The 18,663-nt window shown below is 39.3% G+C and overlaps 1 protein-coding gene across 12 annotated transcripts in view; it reads left to right on the plus strand.

The window, feature by feature from the left end:
• The window catches only part of FARS2 (phenylalanyl-tRNA synthetase 2, mitochondrial), a 514,316-nt gene that overhangs the window by 176,859 nt on the left and 318,794 nt on the right, over nt 1-18,663 (plus strand). For all 12 annotated transcript variants that reach the window (XR_002521280.2, XM_003897004.4, XM_003897003.4 and 9 more), the window contains one exon: nt 5,881-6,012. Coding sequence is in view for 11 of the 12 variants with exons in the window: in XM_003897004.4 (XP_003897053.1) it covers nt 5,881-6,012 (132 nt within the window). In the remaining variant the exon portion in view is untranslated. The remainder of the gene's footprint in view (nt 1-5,880; nt 6,013-18,663) is intronic.

An 18,663-nucleotide genomic window follows, 5' to 3' on the forward strand; every position in this document is an offset into this window, starting at 1 on the left:
TTCAGGGATTGGTGGGAAGAGACCACACCCCCCCCCCCCCCCCCACACACACCCTGCACGTGTCCCTGGTTGGTCTTGCCAAAGGTGCCCCATCCCTGTGGCAGGTAGTGTCCTGCCAGAGTTGAGAAAGGCTTAGAATTCTTGCTATACCTCCTCCATGTGGGCTCATGTCACTGTCCTGAAGGAATTTCTACTTAATTCTGAAGTCCCGCTTGAGGGATTGCTTCTTGACTTTGGGCTCTCCTCATTCTTGGACAAACTCAGCATCCTCATTCAGAGGAGAAATTCGAGTCAGTGTCCAGATCTCCAAAGAGGATCGCTGCCTCTTAAGAAAACCTGGGCTCCCACAGGGTCTTTTCTTGAAACCACTGGGTGGTCTCCCTGGGTGAGACAGCAGTCATTCTCCCAGTGTGGAGAAGAGGCGGGCGGGGCTCAAAGAGGGTGAGGCAGCTTCCCACGGCTTCACAGGAAAAAGGTAGAAGACTGAGACTTCAACCCAGGTGTGGTTTTTTCTGAAAGTGTGCTTTCTTTTATGTGGCTCTAGGCTGAAAATTGAGATGTATAATTTTTGACAATTGCTGTAATCTCAGAGTTCTGAAGCCATTAAAAAAGCTCAGAGCTTCATCTATGTGGTTTAGGAAATTATTAAGTTCCCCTCCCCCCTCATAAAAAGAAAAATGGAAATAGGGAAAAAAAAAAAAAAACCCTTGACATTATTTTCCACTAGATATATAGTTCATATATGCACTTAATTATAGCCGCAATAAGAGGTTAGTCTTATGCAGAATGAATCCATACGATTTGGACATGCTTACTAAAAATTCTCCTCTATTAATATATAACACGAAATACATATTTGTTAGTAAATATTCTGACTTCTAATACTTGACATGTGAAATAAGTCACACTCAACATAGTTTTGAGCTAGTCATTTGGCTTTTAATTGTATCTTTTAATACAAGAAGCATGTCAAGATGCTTTTTCAACTAGATATAATAATACCTACAGTAATTTTGAGATCATAGGGTGAAAAACAAGAAGAAAGTGTATTTTGGGGGTTATATCAAAGTATTCAAGAAATAATTTCACTACCAATGATTTTTTAAAAAATCACTGTGAATGTATCAATGTAACAATTAATTAATTAATTAATTAATTAATTTGAGACTGAGCCTTACTCTGTCGCCCAGGCTGGAGTGCAGTGGCTCACTTTTGGCTCACCGCAACCTCCACCTCCCAGGTTCAAGCAATTTTCATGCCTCAGCCTCCCGAGTAGCTGGTACTACAGGCATGTGCCACCACACCTGGGTAATTTTTGCATTTTTAGTAGAGATGGGGTTTCACCATGTTGGCAAGGCTGGTCTTGAACTCCCTATCTTAAGTAATCTGTCCGCCTCAGCCTCCCAAAGTACTGGGATTACAGGCGTGAGCCACTGTGCCCAGCCCAATGTAACAAATTTAAATTGTTAAAATGTGTAAGAGAATATGGTATATTGGGAAAAAGTTCACATTAATATAATTTACTTTCAAATAATTACTATTTATGTTTGAAGTAGAGACATAGCCTACTCAAAAATAGTGCTTTGCAAATTTTGGCCTTTTTTATTTTTAGTTGACACACAATTGTACATATTTATGGGGTACAGAATGACATTTTAATACATGTATACAATGTGATGATCAAATTCGGGAAATTAGCATATCCATCATGATATTCTCTTCAATAAATGATGCTGGGCAAGTCCTGTCTTTCTCACCATATACAAACCCAACTCAAAATTGTTTAAAGACTTAAATGTAAGACCTGAAACCATAAAACTACTAGAAGAAAACATGGATGAATCGCTTCAGGACATTGGTCTAGGCAAAGGTTTTATGGATAAGACTTCAAAAGCACAGATTTTGACTTTTGTCTGTTTATGGGAAAGAGGCAAATCTTAAGAACTGAAGAAGTCCTTAAAGTAGCAGAACAAAGGAAATGAATGGTGTATAGATTTGGCATTCTTTGTGGGGTCGTATAGATTTTAAAAGGAAACTGAGCAGAGGATCTGAGGGGGTAAAAAGGATTAAAAACTTCCTGGTATCGTTAGACACAACTTTTACCAGTCTGTATTTTCCGTTTTAGTTTCTATGGTATTATCAATAGTTTCTGCTACGTTAAACCGTTAGTGTTTATCATCTCGGTGGATTCTGAAAAACACTGGCTAACCTCCCTGCTTTTCTTGCTTTGCTATGTGTAGTTTTCACTGTGGAGCAGTTACTTTCATTGTTGTCAAAAAAGACACCTGCAGGATGATTGAGGAGGAAGAAACTGAGGACTGTGGTGGCTGAGATCTTAAACCAAAAAAAGAGCAAGGGTTGATAAAACGTATTTTATCTTAATAATTTGTTCAACATTACAGAAATTTTCCATCCAAAGCTATAATTGTTTTTTCTCGTTATAGAAGTGGTAAAGCAAAAGCCCTTCAGTGAAGGAAGGTTCCTGGAGAAGGGAAGAGCCATCACATCACTTCTCAATTCTATCCTTGAGTTGTGCTGACGCCATCAGCACCAGCAGCTCTAGTGGCTGTGTGTAAACAGGGACCTGTCTCTGTGGAGACCCGGCTTCCCATAAGACCATATGCAGTAGACATTTAGTTAGGGTTTAATAAACGTTGATTATGGAATAACTTTAATCAACAGTTGTAATTGTTTTGAGTGCTTATTAATGTCTGGAAATGACTTCCTCTTGGACTAGGGGAACCTAAGATATTACAGTTGTGAGAGGTGAAGTTGTATAACTGAACTCTTACGTATTTATTTAGCCTATCCAAAATGGTTTTTTTTTTTTTAACAGAACCTAAGGGCATACCGAGAAAGTAAACTTGTGTAGGACTTACTTTACCGCTATGTTCCAAGCATTTAGGTAATGTTTAATTGCATACAATTAATTACATTTGATTATATGAAATCATGATGTTAACCCTGAGTCCTGTTCCTGCTTTTGGTAAAATTCAGGCCAAATATCAAAAGCCAGGTACACAAAATATATCGTTCCAAACTGTTCTCATAAAATGTTTTTTGCTTACCTGCCAAGAGTTATAAAAAAAGAAAGATAAAAATTATTTTGTTTGTCAGTCCTTCTGCACTCAGCTTACATGTCCCAAGGCGTCACACATTTCCGTTTGTTAGCAGGATTGTCTCTGGTGCTTTTTACAAAAATATTGATAGGGAATTGTTGGTCCTAAAGATGGGCAAGGATACAGGTGTATAAATTCCTTCTTCTCAGAATACAGTCCCAAATAAGCAGTGACTCTGCATGTCTGAGCTTCCACACAGAAAAGTCGACTACTCTGGGGGACCTGGGGACATTTCTCCAATGGCCTGTGACAAGGCCAGCTTTTTTTTTTCCCAGTTAGAAAAAGTGTTGATGCGATCACAGCAATAAAAAGGAATGAACTGCAGCCAGGCGCGGTGGCTCAAGCCTGTAATCCCAGCACTTTGGGAGGCCGAGACGGGCGGATCACGAGGTCAGGAGATCGAGACCATCCTGGCTAACACAGTGAAACCCCGTCTCTACTAAAAAATACAAAAAACTAGCCGGGCGAGGTGGCGGGCGCCTGTAGTCCCAGCTACTTGGGAGGCTGAGGCAGGAGAATGGCGTAAACCCGGGAGGCGGAGCTTGCAGTGAGCCGAGATCTGGCCACTGCACTCTAGCCTGGGCGACAGAGCGAGACTCCGCCTCAAAAAAAAAAAAAAAAGGAATGAACTGTTGATAGGTGCAACAACACAGGTGAATCTTAAAATAACCATGGTGAAAGAAGCCAGAAAAAAAGGAGTACATTCTGTATGATTTCATTTTTATAAAATTCTAGGAAATGCAAACTCATGTATAGTGACAGAAGAAATCAGTGGCTGCCTGTGGATGTCGGGGGTCGGGAGAAGACTGGGGCAGTGGGCGGGAGGTAGGATTACAAAGGGGCATGAGAAAACTGGGAGGTGATGGTTATGTTCATTATCTTGATTGTGGTGGCAGTATCATGGGTGCATACATATGTCAACATTTGTCACATTGTACATTTATATCTGTGCACTTTAATGTTTGTCTATTATACCACAGAGAAAATCAGAAGGGGAAATATTGTATTACTGTTGTAAACAGAAATCAGTTGACACTTGTCATAGACAGCAGGTAAGAAGGAAAATAAATGCAATTAAAACAAAACAATTAAAGAAAAATCTGCCTTCTACTGTGGAATCTGGGGCATAGGAAAGCCCCCCGTGTTTGATAATTACACTCTTATCTAATGTTTGACTCTCAAAATATCTTTGTTGATTGGCAGGCAATTATGTTTTAACTGTCAAGAGCTGGGTTTTGGGTCCGAGTGCCGTGGCTCACGCCTGTAATTCCAGCACTTTGGGAGTTTGAGTCAGGAGGATTGCTTGAGGCCAGAAATTCAAGACCAGCCTGGTCAACACAGCGAGACCTCATCTCTAAAGTAAAAAATTAGAGAAATTATCTAGGCATGATGACGCGTGCTTGTAGTCCCAGCTACTCAGAGGCTGAGCCAAGAGGATTGCTTGAGCCCAGGAGTTTGCAGTTACAATGAACTATGATTGTGGTGCCACTGCACTCCAGCCTGGGTGACAGCATGAGAGCCTATCAAACAAAACAAAGCAAAACAAAAAAACAGCAAGAGCAGGGGTTTTGGAGTTGGGCAGAGCAGACGTGGGTTTGGCACAGTGGCCCAGGCATCTGCTAGCAGTGGGACTTGGGGCAAAACAGTTGCCTTTTTTTTTTTTTCTTCCTGAATCTATGAAATGGGTTGGTAGAAGCATGGTAAGTCCTCAATAGATGGAAACCATTTTTGTCATTATTTTTATTTGCTTCACATTGTGATTTACACAAGATTTTTAAAATGTAGGTAGTTTGGGGTGAGAACATACAGTATTCTGAATTCACGAGGGGGCATGTCCATATTACCATGGAGAATCGAGTACTTTAGCAGAGCGTTGCCTAAAAAAAGAAGAGGTCAGCACAGGAAGGGAAAGGAGCACAGGGACAGGAACCTAGGATTTGTCAAAATGCCCACTTTTTTCTGTGTTCTTCTCAGGGGGCATTGAGTTCCTAGGTGACCCTCTGATACAGTTTCACTGCTTTTGGTGACCTCTGCTCTTTGCAGGCTTTGTTTTGAATTCATTAGTCTTTTCCCTTGTTAAATTATAAGGCCATTGCTTAAATTACAGCACTTTTTCTCAGACGTGCTGTATTTATGTTTGCTTGTTTAGAAATTCATTCTGGCGTTTAGCATATGTACTTTTTATCATTCGTCTGTAGGAAAAATGTTGGACTTTTAAAACGCTTTGCTTAAAATTGACTGATAGATTTGGTTTAATCTGACTTTTCATTAGCTTTATAAACTTAAAAATAATATATATATCTATGTATACTTATGGAAGTAAAAGTTGATCAGTTTATCTTAATTGGTCATATTATTGATATATAAGTTTGGAGGACTATATGGTAAAAATATACTTTCTTTAACTCTGAAATAATGTCATTTTCATGTATAGAAACTAACAGAATTACTTGCTTTCCCATGATCTTGGCCTAGTTTTTTCTTCTGCCAGCTGGTGGCAGAGATTTGACAAGTGATTGATTTGGTTTCAGAGGGTCCTGGAATTACACAAAGTGTTTTCTGTATTGGAGAAGACATGCCCAGTTTTTCACAAGTTTTAAGATTTATTGCCTCACCCTAACATGTTGCAAATTAGTTTGTTTGCTATTTATTTTACTCAGAATGTAGTAATTGGTGTCATTAGTGGAAGGGAAAATTTGATCACAAGAAAGGGCAGACAGCTATTTAACACTACTTATTTGTTTCTTTGGCAACTTTGCAGGGCTGGAGATAAGATGGGTAGACTGCTACTTTCCTTTTACACATCCTTCCTTTGAGATGGAGATCAACTTTCATGGAGAATGGCTGGAAGTTCTTGGCTGCGGGGTGATGGAACAACAACTGGTCAATTCAGGTACAAAAGAATCCCACATTTTATTTACACATGCTCTAAAGGAACCCTCCCTTCTCAGGCAGCCCCACGGCACACTTGCAGGTATTTACATACTTCTGTGGGGGCAGCAGCATCATTGGTCTCTCTTCAGAGTCCCCTGTAGACTTGTCTTTGATACTAAGTCCTGGAAAAAATAATTTCTCACGTATCTATTTGCGAAGGCTCTTTGTCTTTGGAGATCCTCCTTGTCAGCACTTGGCTGCTGGATTTGTACTTTGTGATTTCGTGTTTGTTGATATGTTGCTTTGTAATTGCCCCAAAGGCATTTGCTGCATGTCACAGGAGTATAGTTTGTCTTTCAGACTATTTAAGAACAAAGACAATGCATAATCCATTTTTGTTCTTACTGCACTTAGTATAGTGTCCCAAATTCAGCAAGTATTTTATAAATACACTAAAACGCAATGTAAAAACACATAGGCCCATGATGCTTAATCCATCACCTCCTTCTGCATAGGCAGTGCCACCTGACTGAGAGAAAATGGAAACACAAGGTTGCTGATTGAATTCTACCCATATCTATAGGCATTTCAGAAGGATCTGTCTAGCTCTTTTCTGTAAGACCATTGCTGTGAGTTCTTTTTTTAAGTCACTATCTGAGTTTAGTATTTTTTTAAGTAACTATCTGAATTTAGTATTTTTTAAAGTCACTATCTGAATTTGATTTTTTAAGTCACTGTCTGAATTTAGTACTTTTTTGAAGTCACTATCTGAATTTAATTTAAAAATATTACAGGCTCGTGCCTGTAGTCCCAGCACTTTAGGAGGCTGAGGTGGGTGGATCACCTGGGGTCAGAAGTTTGAGACCAGCCTGGCCAGCATGGTGAAACCCTGTCTCTACTAAAAATACAAAAATGAGCTGGGTGTGGTGGTGTGCCTGTAATCCCAGCTACTTGGAAGGTTGAAGCATGAGAATCACTTGAACCCGGGAGGCCGAGGTTGCAGTGAGCCGATATTGCTATACTCCAGCCAGCCTGGGCAGAAGAGCAACACTCAGTCTAAAAAAAAAAAAAAAGAAAAAAAAAATATATATATATATAATTTTTTTTCTTTTTTTTTTCTTTTTTTTTCTTTTTTTTTTTTTTTCAGAATATAAATCCTCCAAGAAAAAAAGGGAAAGTTGGTTTGGATCAGGCATGTGAGCTCACTGCATAAGCAGTGAGGAACTGATGTAGATTGTTCAGGAAACCTTTCTGGTTCTGCTCCCTTGGAAGGACACTTGCTGCTTGGCCTTGGAGGGCAGTTCTGACTCAGGGTTCACCGCCCAGCCTCTTGTAGCAGAATGAAGAGGGGTCCTTCTTGGTAGCTAAGAAAGGTGAATAGACCATGGATAAGGACATATATGTGGTGATGGGCTTGGAAAATGAGGATGAGCAGAGAGTGACGAGGCAGGGTGCATGAAGTGCAGGAGCTTGTGTTACCTTGGCTGGGAGACTGGAGGCCTGGCCTTCCCTTCTTACTCTTAGGTACTCTCTGTCTGCAGAGGCCTAGACTCCACAGGCTCCCAGATTCCTCTTCATCCTGCCGAGGAAGCCTCAGGAGAAAGCCTGGCACAGGGCTGGAGGCTTCGTGGACGGTTTTAAAATAGGTGAAGAGCTGTCCTAGAGGAGAAGGAGCACAGGGGTTGACATCAGGACCTGGGAGGAGAAGTTGTGAGGCCTGGGCTTAAGTGTCTGGAAACCCAGGGTTTTTGTCACAACTCTGTTCATTAACAGCTATGTATCTTTAGGCAGGGTTCATCACCCCATGAGCCTTGGCCTTCTCATGGTTAAGATGGGTGCAGGGATACACCCTCAGAGTTCCATTATGGGGATAGATTGAGAGGATTCCTCTAACATGCTTAGCAAAGGGTCTGGCACACAGTGAACATTCAATAAAAATTAACTGCTGATGTTGTTATACTTAAAATTTTTCTAATGGTTAGAGCCATTTATCAACAGAGGGTCCCCTTAGTAGGAAATATTTAAACAGAAGTTGTTCCTGCCTGTCATAGAAACAATTTCTAACCAATGTAATTTGTTCCTCTTTGACCTGTAGTCATGTCTGTGTCCACGATTTTATACTGAGTGAGTGATTTTACAGGGAAAAAGAAAAGTAGGAGTAATAAACAGGAAGAAAAGGAAAATCAGCTTAATAGACGTATATGCATCTCAACAGAAAACGTAAAATACCGGGTGTGAATATGAAATATTTAATCTCTCCTTGAGTAGGAGCTGACTTCAGATACCTCTGTGATGTTTTGATAGTTTTATTTTTTAGAAAAAGATTTGAATGGCTGCTCGGCTTCCTCCCAGCAGTGCCTGGTGTCAGGAGGCTGGAGCTCAGAAAGCAAATCAGGGACGATCAGCTTACACATCAGTTGTTGCTTGGAATTGCACTTCCTTGCACGGTTTCCAATATCCTTGATGAGTTTTTATGAGGTTGATTCACACAGTAATTGGCTGAATATTGTTATCTGAAGCAGGTTTCAAAGTCATTATTGCACATTAATGAGGCTGCTGTTCTGCAATTAGATCAGCCGTGTTAGATATTCTTGAATGGAATGATAAAGTGAAAAAGACACCTAAGTTGTAAATATGTTTCAGAGATTCACAGTGATGGTAGGATGTTTTGAGTTTTGGGGAAACTGTACACATAAAAATTAATTAATTTTTGAGACAGAGTCTCGCTCTGTTGCCCAGGCTGGAGTGAAGTGGCACGATCTCAGCCCACTGCAACCTCTGCCCCCTGGCTGGGTTCAAGCGATTCTTGGGCCTCAGCCTCCCGAGTAGCTGGGATGACAGGCACCCTCCAACACACCTGGCTAATTTTTGTATTTTTAGTAGACATGGGATTTCACCATGTTGGCCAGGCTGGTCTCGAACTCCTGACCTCAGGTGATCCACCCACCTTGGCCTCCCAAAGTGCTAGGATTACAGGCATGAGCCACTGTGCCCAGCCATAACATTTAAGTTAAATATTTCACAAGAGAGGGAAATGAAAGAAATGGAAGAAGAGACAACTTTATAGAAGAGATTCTGTATAGACTTTGCTATTTGAATTTGAAGTTACTATGACAGAGTTCTCCTCTGTGTTCTCAAATTCGAAGGTGTTTGGATGGCTGTAGTTAAAATTTGTAAACTGCCTGGCAGTCACTAACCACAGACATTTGCAAGTGCAGCTAATTTTCTGTTTTTTGAGTTCGTATGGCATGGAGAAAGACCAAATATGTATACTTTATCCTGCTCGTTCAGTTTTGCTGTTCTTTCTATCTCTTCTTCTGTATTTGCTTCCCTGCTCTCCCTTCCTTTTTCCTCCCCACCCCTGCTCTTCCCCTCTCTTTACTTTTCCTCATTCCCTTCTGATTTTAAAGAGAACTTCCAAGAAACAATATAATTGATGACTCCCCTTTAAGGTTCTTATAGAGAATCAGGTGAGTGCTAAAATAACCAGAAAACAAAGAAGCTGATGGAGCAATGATAGTGGCAGACATCAGTTGAGTCCTTCCTGGATGCCAGCGTCCCATAAAGCATGCTTCATATGGTTTCTTTCATTTAACCTTGCTAACAAGGTTCCAAGGTAGATGCTATTATAACCCGTGTTTTACAGAACTGGAGAAATGTAATTCAGATCAAATAGCTAGACAGTGCTAGTGAAACTTGCCAAGTCTTTCTGACAACAGTTAACTAATAAGCTATGCTCCCCAAATAGTAAATTGCATGATTTTGAAGTTGCTAAAAATGCATTTCAAATAAATCATTCTGCCTAACATAGAATGAAAGAACTGAAATAAAATCAAACAAATACATAGCAAACAAAACTTTATTTGTTCTGTAGTTACCTCTATGGAAGGGCTATGCCCCCATGTGTGTTCTCTTCCTGTGATAGAGTGTGTTTAATTAAAGCATGAAATTAGATTGCTAATTTGAACAGTCAGTAAAAACATTTTATTACACATTTAAGCGACTGTGGCATATATGTGTTTTTATGTGTGGAACACGGCTCTTCTAAATGGCTTCTAGCATTTTACTTTATTTCTTCTTCCCTAAGTCATAGTGTCTTCACCATTGCTTTCAGGATCCTGAGACTGAGTGATTGTGATGTGAGTGGTGACCGTTTTCAGGCTGAGTTGGTTGTTTTTCCCTTAGGGAGGTATTTTGAGGACAGTACTGAGTCACATCCCCAAATACTACACACTTGCCTCCCACTGGGTTGACTCAGGCTGCTGTGTCTTTTCACATAGTAAATGGAGCGCCACATCCAAAACCATCACTGGGACAGCTATGGGCCGTGATCGTGCCAGGAAGGAATGTACCATTCCTTGCCCCTGTGAAGTTTAGAAGATTTTACGTGGGCCAAGAGGGAGAAGAAGCTTGATAGTTAAAAGTATCTTTTTAAAAATGAAATTTCCTTCCTTACCTTTTTGTCAAAATTTAAAAATTGGCTCTTTTGGGAAAACCTTGTAAACAGGTACATGAACAGTTTCTGGTTTTAAAGGATCATCATTGACTTGCTTATCAAATATTTCTTGAAGTCCTTCTAAGGCTATATCAAAGTGAGTAAGCATTGCTCCTGCTTTTGAAAATATCACAGCACACACAGACGTATACAGTACCATGTGGTAAGTATTCATAACGGGGTATCGTGGGCAGAATGTGTGGGGAAGAGATGGGTTAGAGAAGGTGGTGCCAGGCCTTTCCCTGGTTACACTCAGGATGGAATATTGATGCGATAGGTATTTGAAATGTGCATCCCAGAGTGAGTTAGGTTCTTGTTTGCAAGGAGAGATGTAGTTTCTCTTTGCTTTTCCTATATTGGCATGAATCTATTTCCAGTCTGCCCCTCTCTCTGGTGGTTGATCTCTGTAGCCTCTACGCATACTTAACATGGTTCAGTGTTGTTGATCTAAGTTGGTGAATCTGTAATAGCATGAACGAAGGCGGTACTAGTAATAAATACGCCATTTATGTAATTAGTGTCTTTTGTGTGCAAGGCACTGTGCTGGACAGAGGAAGTTAGGAAAATGGATGAAACATACCTTCTCCCTGTGAAAACTTGTAGTTCTGTGTACTAGGGAAGATAAGATTATATCATTAGTACATAGTCATGCATATAAATGCATTTTGTGAGAATGAGTGTTGTGAGATGAGAAAAGTGAACTGTGTCTATCAGTTGGATCAGCAGAGGCTTCATAAAGGAGGCGGTCTTTGAATTGGGCCTTAAGTGGTCATTCTCAGATGTGTGACTAGTAATTACTTGGAGAGGTTATTTAAAATGTCTGTTCATAGAGCATCAGAATCTGGAGGTCTGGGATGGAGACCAAGATATGAATATTAAACCTAGATAATTCTTATGAATGGCCCAATTCAGAGCATACTTCGAAAACCCTGTCTATAGCATAGGTTGAATATTTTTCCCAATTATTTGGGGATATAATTGAAGTGTAATGAACTGCACATATTTAAAGTATACAATTTGATCAATTATTGACATATGTTTACACCAGTGAAACCATCACCACAATCAAGATGATAAATGTTTTCATTCCCAGCTGTTTCTCATGGACTTTTTGTAATCTGTTCTTCCCCTTGTTCCTGTCTTCAGGCAATGACTGATCTACCTGCTGTCATTATAGATTAGTTTGGATTTTCTACTATTTTATATGAATGGAATTGTACAGTGTGTATTCATTATACCTGGCTTCTTTCACTCAGCATATAATGATTTTGGGATTTATCCATGTTGTGTATAGTGTGTATCAATTTATTCCTTTTTATCTGGAGTAGTGTTTCATTGTAAAATTCTTTGTGTGGACATATATTTCCATTCTCTAGAGGCAAAAATCCTATGAGTGGAGTGTTCTATAAATGTCAGTTACATCAAGGTAATTGAATAGTGTTGTTTAGCTCCTCTTTCTATGTTTACTGATTTTTCGGTCTTAGTACTCTATCAATTGCTCAGGAAAGAGTAAGATTTTCTACTATGATTATGGACTTGTCTGTTTTACCCTTTTATCTGTCAATTTTTCTTTATGTTTTTTTGAAGCCATATTATTAGGTGCATATATTTTCATAGTAGTTATATTTTCATGAGGAATTGTTCCTTTTATCATTGTGAAATGTCTTTCTTTATCTCTGGTAATTTTCCTTGGACTCTGTTTCATTTATATTATAATATCCATTCCCGCCTTGTCTTCCTTTCTCCCCAGTTGCCTTTATATTGTTATAGTTACATAAATTACAGCTACATACATTGAAAACCTCACAATTCATTGTTACACTTTTTCCTTTGAACAGTCATATACATTTTTAAAAACCTTAAGAGGAAAGTAGTTTTCTTTTGTATTTACTTAGCTGTTTACCATTTCTGTTGCTGTTCCTTTATTCCTGAAAATACCTCCTGTTTCCTTCTGGTAATTATTTTTCCCTTCAATAAGAAAAACTTCCCTTAGCATTTTTTATAAACCACGTCAAGTGGTGATAATTTCTTAGTGTTATTTTTTTGTGAGAATGTTTTTATTTCCCCTTTATTTTGAAGAATGTTTTTATTGAATATAGAATTCCAGATTGATGGATTTTTATTTTTTTTCTCAGCAACTCAAAGACGTTGATCCATTGTCTTCTGCCTCTATAGTTTCTAAAAAGAGAGCCATAATCTTTTCAGTCATTCTTCACTTGTAAATACTGTTATCTCTCTTTTTTTTAAAAAAAATTATTAGGCCGAGACGGGCGGATCGTGAGGTCAGGAGATCGAGACCATACTGGCTAACACAGTGAAACCCTGTCTCTACTAAAAAAAATACAAAAAAACTAGCCGGGCGAGGTGGCGGGCACCTGTAGTCCCAGTTACTCGGGAGGCTGAGGCAGGAGAATGGCGTGAACCCGGGAGGCAGAGCTTGCAGTGAGCTGAGATCCGGCCACTGCACTCCAGCCTGGGCGACAGAGTGAGACTCCATCTCAAAAAAAAAAAATTATTAATTATAATTTTTTACTGTGATATCTGGTTACTTTCAAGACTTCCCCCCCACCATCTTTGTTTTTCAGCAGTGTGATTTTGGTATGTGTAGGTACGGTTTTCTTTTAAGTTTATCTCACACTTATGATAGATCTTTTGATTTTGTCCCAGGAGACCCTGAGACTCTGCTTACTTTTTTTTTTTTTTTTTTTTAATCTTTTTCTTTCTGTTTTTCAGATTGGATACTTTCCACAGATCCATCTTCATGTTCATTGACTCTGTTCTCTGTCATCTCCATTCTGCTGCCTTGATCGCCAAATACATTTTTATTTCAGTGCTTTTTTTTTTGTTTTAAAATTTACATTTGGTTTTGCTTTATAGTTCCTATTTTTCTTCTGAGAATTCCTGTATTTTCATTTCTATCAAGTTTGTTTTCGTTTACCTCATAAAGCAAAGTGACAGTGGTTGCTTTAAGTACGTTTAATATCCATTATCCAAAATGCTTGGAACGAGAAGTGTTTCAGATTTTTGGATTTTGGAATATTTGCATTATACTTACTGTTTCAGCATCCGTAACTCAAAAATCCAAAATTCAAAATGCTCCAATGTGCGTTTCTTAATGGGCATCATGTCCATGCTCAAAAAGTTTCATATTTTGGAGCATTTTGGATTTTGGATTTTTGGATTAGGGATACTGAACTTGTATCTCTTTGATAGTTCTAATGTCCGGATCGTCTTGTGATTGACTTCTGTTAAGAATTGGTGACATTTTCCTGGTGGTTTGCAAACACATTTGGGATTGTATATTGCACATTCTGAATGCATCCTGTCATCTGCGGTGTAGAGTGATCAACCTCGTGAGCTCTAGGCTTTCAGTGGGATCTGCTTCCTAGGGGCAGCGATTCAGTTCTCAGTGTCAGTTGTTGCTGGGCTTATTTTTGTACATCCTGTGCTTGAGGGGTTAGTCTGCAACTTGTGTGAGTGGTTCAGATCTCAGTTCGGTTTGCGCAGCTTTTTCTGTGCTAGTTTGAGTCTGGGCTGTGCGTGTGTCACTCCAGTGTCAGGCCGATATCTGTGCGGGTTTCCACAGAGAATGTGGGCATCCTTTCCTGGGCTTTCTCTACCCCAAGATCATACCCTCAAACTCCTCAACTTGCAGAATTCCTTTATCTGCAGACAGACAGACAGACAGGTTTCTCTTTGAGTTGAGTTGCCTGTGTTGTTGTGCAGCTGTGCAACTGGGGCTCACCTTTGGGGCAAAATCATATGAGAAGAAAACAAAGCAGGAACTTCACCCTGTGTGGGTTGCCTTTCCAAGTATTAACTGTCCTTTATAATTTTTCTGTTTGTTTACTTTTCAGAGTCCTTTGTTAGTTGTTTAGAGATTTTGGTTGTAATCAGAGAGAGGGATGGACTGGTGGGCTCATGCCCCCGTAGTGGACCTGAACTGTAGTTTGGGTTGTGTATGCACTCCAGGTGAAAGGATAATTACGTGACACGCATGTGGTGCTGGAAATGTGTAGTATTGGCTCCATTTGTCTGTTTACTCTATCAACTTTATTAATCAGAATTAAGCCTGGTACATTTTTGAGGCCAGTTAGTTGAGACTGTCTATGATTTGTGAAACTCTGGCTCGTTTCCCTCCTCCCGCCCTCCCTTCCTTCTCCATTCCTTTCTTTCACCTTCCTAACTTTCCTTTCTTCCTTTAAGTCAGTCTTGCCCTTTTTAGTGCCCATTCAGAAAAGCAAACAAATACACGTCAGCCCCATGTGTAGGTTTTGCCTCGAGTTTCTCATGGTGACATATTTTCAAGCTGCCAGAATAGAGATGCCTGTTCAAATATTTACTTAGCCTTTTTCCCTTTTCAAAACAGCTAAGATGGTAAGACTTTTTTTCTGATGTAAAAGCAATCTGTAATCACTGAAAAATTCAGAAAATAAAATATAAAAATGAAAATGAAAGTAATTCCATGATCCGACATAAAATAGATTCTTTATAAAATTTAGTTGCTATATAAAACTTTAAATCTTTATGGATATTTATAATTGTCACATATACCTACATGTAGAAGTTATTATATGTTTTGTAAAAAGTAGAATCATACTTTGAATATTTTTTGTAATAATTTTTTCCACAAGAAATGTGACACAAGTGTCCTTTGATGTTACCAAATATTTATCTACATCATCGTCAGTGGCTGCATAACCACTGTGGATGGATCTTTCTGGCCACTCCCATGTTGATGGTTTTTTTTTTTTTTTTTTAATACTTTATGTTGTAGGGTACATGAGTACAACGTGCATGTTTGTTACATGTGTATACATGTGCTGTGTTGGTGTGCTGCACCCATTAACTCATCATTTACGTTAGGTATATCTCTTAATGCTATCCCTCTCCCCTCCCCCCACACCACAATAGGCCCCAGTGTGTGATATTCCCCTTCCTGTGTCCAAGTGATCTCATTGTTCAATTCCCACCTATGAGTGAGAACACGCGGTGTTTGGTTTTCTGTTCTTGCGAAAGTTTGCTGAGAATGGTGGTTTCCAGCTGGATCCATGTCCCTACAAAGGACATGGACTCATCCCTTTTTATGGCTGCATAGTATTCCATGGTGTGTATGTGCCACAGTTTCTTAATCCAGTCTGTCACTGATGGACATTTGGGTTGATTCCAAGTCTTTGCTATTGTGAATAGTGCTGCAATAAACATACATATGCATGTGTCTTTATAGCAGCATGATTTGTAATCCTTTGGGTATATACCCAGTAATGGGATGGCTGGGTCAAATGGTATTTCTAGTTCTAGATCCTTGAGGAATTGCCACACTGTTTTCCACAATGGTTGAACTAGTTTATAGTCCCACCAGCAGTGTAAAAATGTTCCTGTTTCTCCGCATCCTCTCCAGCACCTGTTGTTTCCTGACTTTTTAATGATTGTCGTTCTAACTGGTGTGAGATGGTATCTCATTGTGGTTTTGATTTGCATTTCTCTGATGGTGAGTGATGATGAGCATTTTTTCATGTGTCTGTTGGCTGCATAAATGTCTCCTTTTGAGAAGTGTCTGTTCATACCCTTTACCCACTTTTTGATGGGTTGTTTGTTTTTTTTCTTATAAATTTGTTTGAGTTCTTTGTAGGTTCTGGATATTAGCCGTTTGTCAGATGAGTAGATTGCAAAAATTTTCTCCCATTCTGTAGGTTGCCTGTTCACTCTGATAGTAGTTTCTTTTGCTGTGCAGAAGCTCTTTATTTTAATTAGATCGATGAGTTGTTGACAATAAAATTGTTATCCATGTGTCCTGTGCACTTGTCGTAATATTTTCCTGGGATAAGTTTATGAAAGTGGAATTACTGTTTTTTTCCTCCCAAGGTTTATGGTGCATATTCATAGGCACAATAGAAAAAAGTACTTGCAGTATTTGAAAGTGTTGAGTTTTCCACACCCTTACCAATATTGAACATTATCAGTCTCTTTACTCTTTACATTTAACAGGAAAAAAATGTACACTGGTGTTTTGTTGTTATTGTTTTTTAGAAGTGGGGGATCTCACTGTGTTGCCCAGGCTGGACTTGAGCTCCTGGCCTCAAATGATCCTCCCACCTCAACCTCCTTAGTAGCAGGGACTATAGGCATGTGCCACAGTATCAAGCTTATACTGGTGGTGGTATAATTCCCTTTCTTTTTTCCTGGTCACTAGTGTCACTGAACATGTTCCCAGAAGCTATCGACTCAGTCCGTTTTCTTTCTTAGTTTTGTTTCTGTTTTGAGACGGAGTCTTGCTCTGTTGCCCAGGCTGGAGTACAGTGGCAGTCTTTGCTCCTTGCAACCTCCATCTCCCGGGTTCGAGTGATTCTCCTGCCTCAGCCTTCCGAGTAGCTGGGACTACAGGTATGCACCACCACAACCGGCTAATTTTTGTGTTTTTAGTAGAGACAGGGTTTCACCATTTTGGCCAGGCTGCTCTCAAACTCTTGACCTCAAGTGATCTGCCTGCCTTGGCCTCCCAAAGTGTTGGGATTACAGGCATGAGCCACTGCGCCCAGCCACTCAGTCCATTTTCTGATGAGACTAGGAAGGATGCTAGAATATATTCTGTAAGTTTTCTTTTTGTTCTTTCACTCCAAATGATAACTTATTCTCATCTTTGTTGAAGTCCTCTGTGTATGCCTCCCTGTCAGTGTCTTCACTCCTTCCCTCTCTCCCTCCCTTCTAGGAGCAATCACATTCTGAATTTTGTGTTATTACCTTTATTTTCATTATAGTTTTACTATTTATATAGTAAAACAAGTTAACTTTCATGTGCTTTTATATTTTAACAAATGAAATCACAGTATAGATCCTTTCATGACTTTTGGTTTTCATGCATTCGTATGAAGTTCATCTGTGTTGTCATAGGTAGAGTTTTAGTCCGTTTATTTTTTGCAGCTATTGGATGAATGTTCCGTAGTTCATTCATCCATTCTTTAATGAATATTTGCTTGGTTACAATTTTCTTTTTGCTATTACAAATGCTACTGCTGAACATTCTTATACATCTGAATATATAGGTATAAGAGTTTCACTGAGCTATATTTTACATAGCAGTAAAATTGCTGGAAGTCAGCACTTACAAGCATCTTTGGGTATCATCAAATTGATTCCCAAAGTGGTTGGCCCAATTTACATTGTCTTAAGCCTTTCTAAAGTTCCCTGGTGCTTTACATCCTCTTTAACACTTAACCTTGTTCAACTTATTTTAGCAGTCTGATAAGCTGAAAATAGTATCTCTAGCTGAACTTGGTGGTGTGCCTGTAGTCCTAGCTACTCAAGAGACTGAAGCTTGAGGATCACTTGAGCCCAGAAGATCAAGGCTGCACTGAGCCATGATCCCGCCACGTCACTCCAGCCTGGGTGGGAGAGTGAGACCCTCTCTCAAAAATTAAGTAAATAAATAATAAATTAAATCAAATGGTATATTGCGGTTTTTATTTGTATTTACCTGGTTACTGTTAGGTTTGAACACATTTTTATTTATTTATTTGACATTTATAGTTTTTCTTTTGTTCATTTTTTGGGTGAGGCTCATTTCTGTCTTCTAAAATTGATTGGCAGGAATTCTACATTTATATCGCTTACTAATCATCTGTCATTTCTATATATTGCAATTATATTCTTTAGGTTTGTGGCTTTTCTTTTCTGTTCTTTTCTTAAGTTGCTCTTTCATAAAAGGAATATATATATACACACACACACACGTTTCTTTTTTTGAGTAGCTTTAGGTTTCTTTATATAACATCATTCTCCAAAAAAGTCACTTTGCCCGGGATTGTGCGTGGGTGTAAGTTGGCAAGTTTTATGAAGATAACCCTTTCGCTTGTCATGCTTGATTCTGGTAGTTTAAGTCTCTCATGTTATTGCCTTATTATTCATATTTTCAGCATTGGGATTCTAAATATTTAATGACTTCCAAGCATTTACCCTCTCTTTCCTAGTGTTCTGTCAGATTTAGTCCCACCCTCGGTGACAGTTTCCCTTGGCTGGGAAGTCATACTCTAGGATGTGCTTGTTTAACTAGGAAATGTAGCTCAGAGCTTGCCTAGGAGTCCAGTGATGTCATTGTCACTGAATTAGATTTATTTCCTCCTATGTTTTTTAGTTTTCCCTAATCCTGCTTCTCATCCACACCACCCCTCCAGTATT

This window comes from Papio anubis, chromosome 6 (genome assembly GCF_008728515.1).
Source record: "Papio anubis isolate 15944 chromosome 6, Panubis1.0, whole genome shotgun sequence".
NCBI lineage: Eukaryota > Metazoa > Chordata > Mammalia > Primates > Cercopithecidae > Papio > Papio anubis.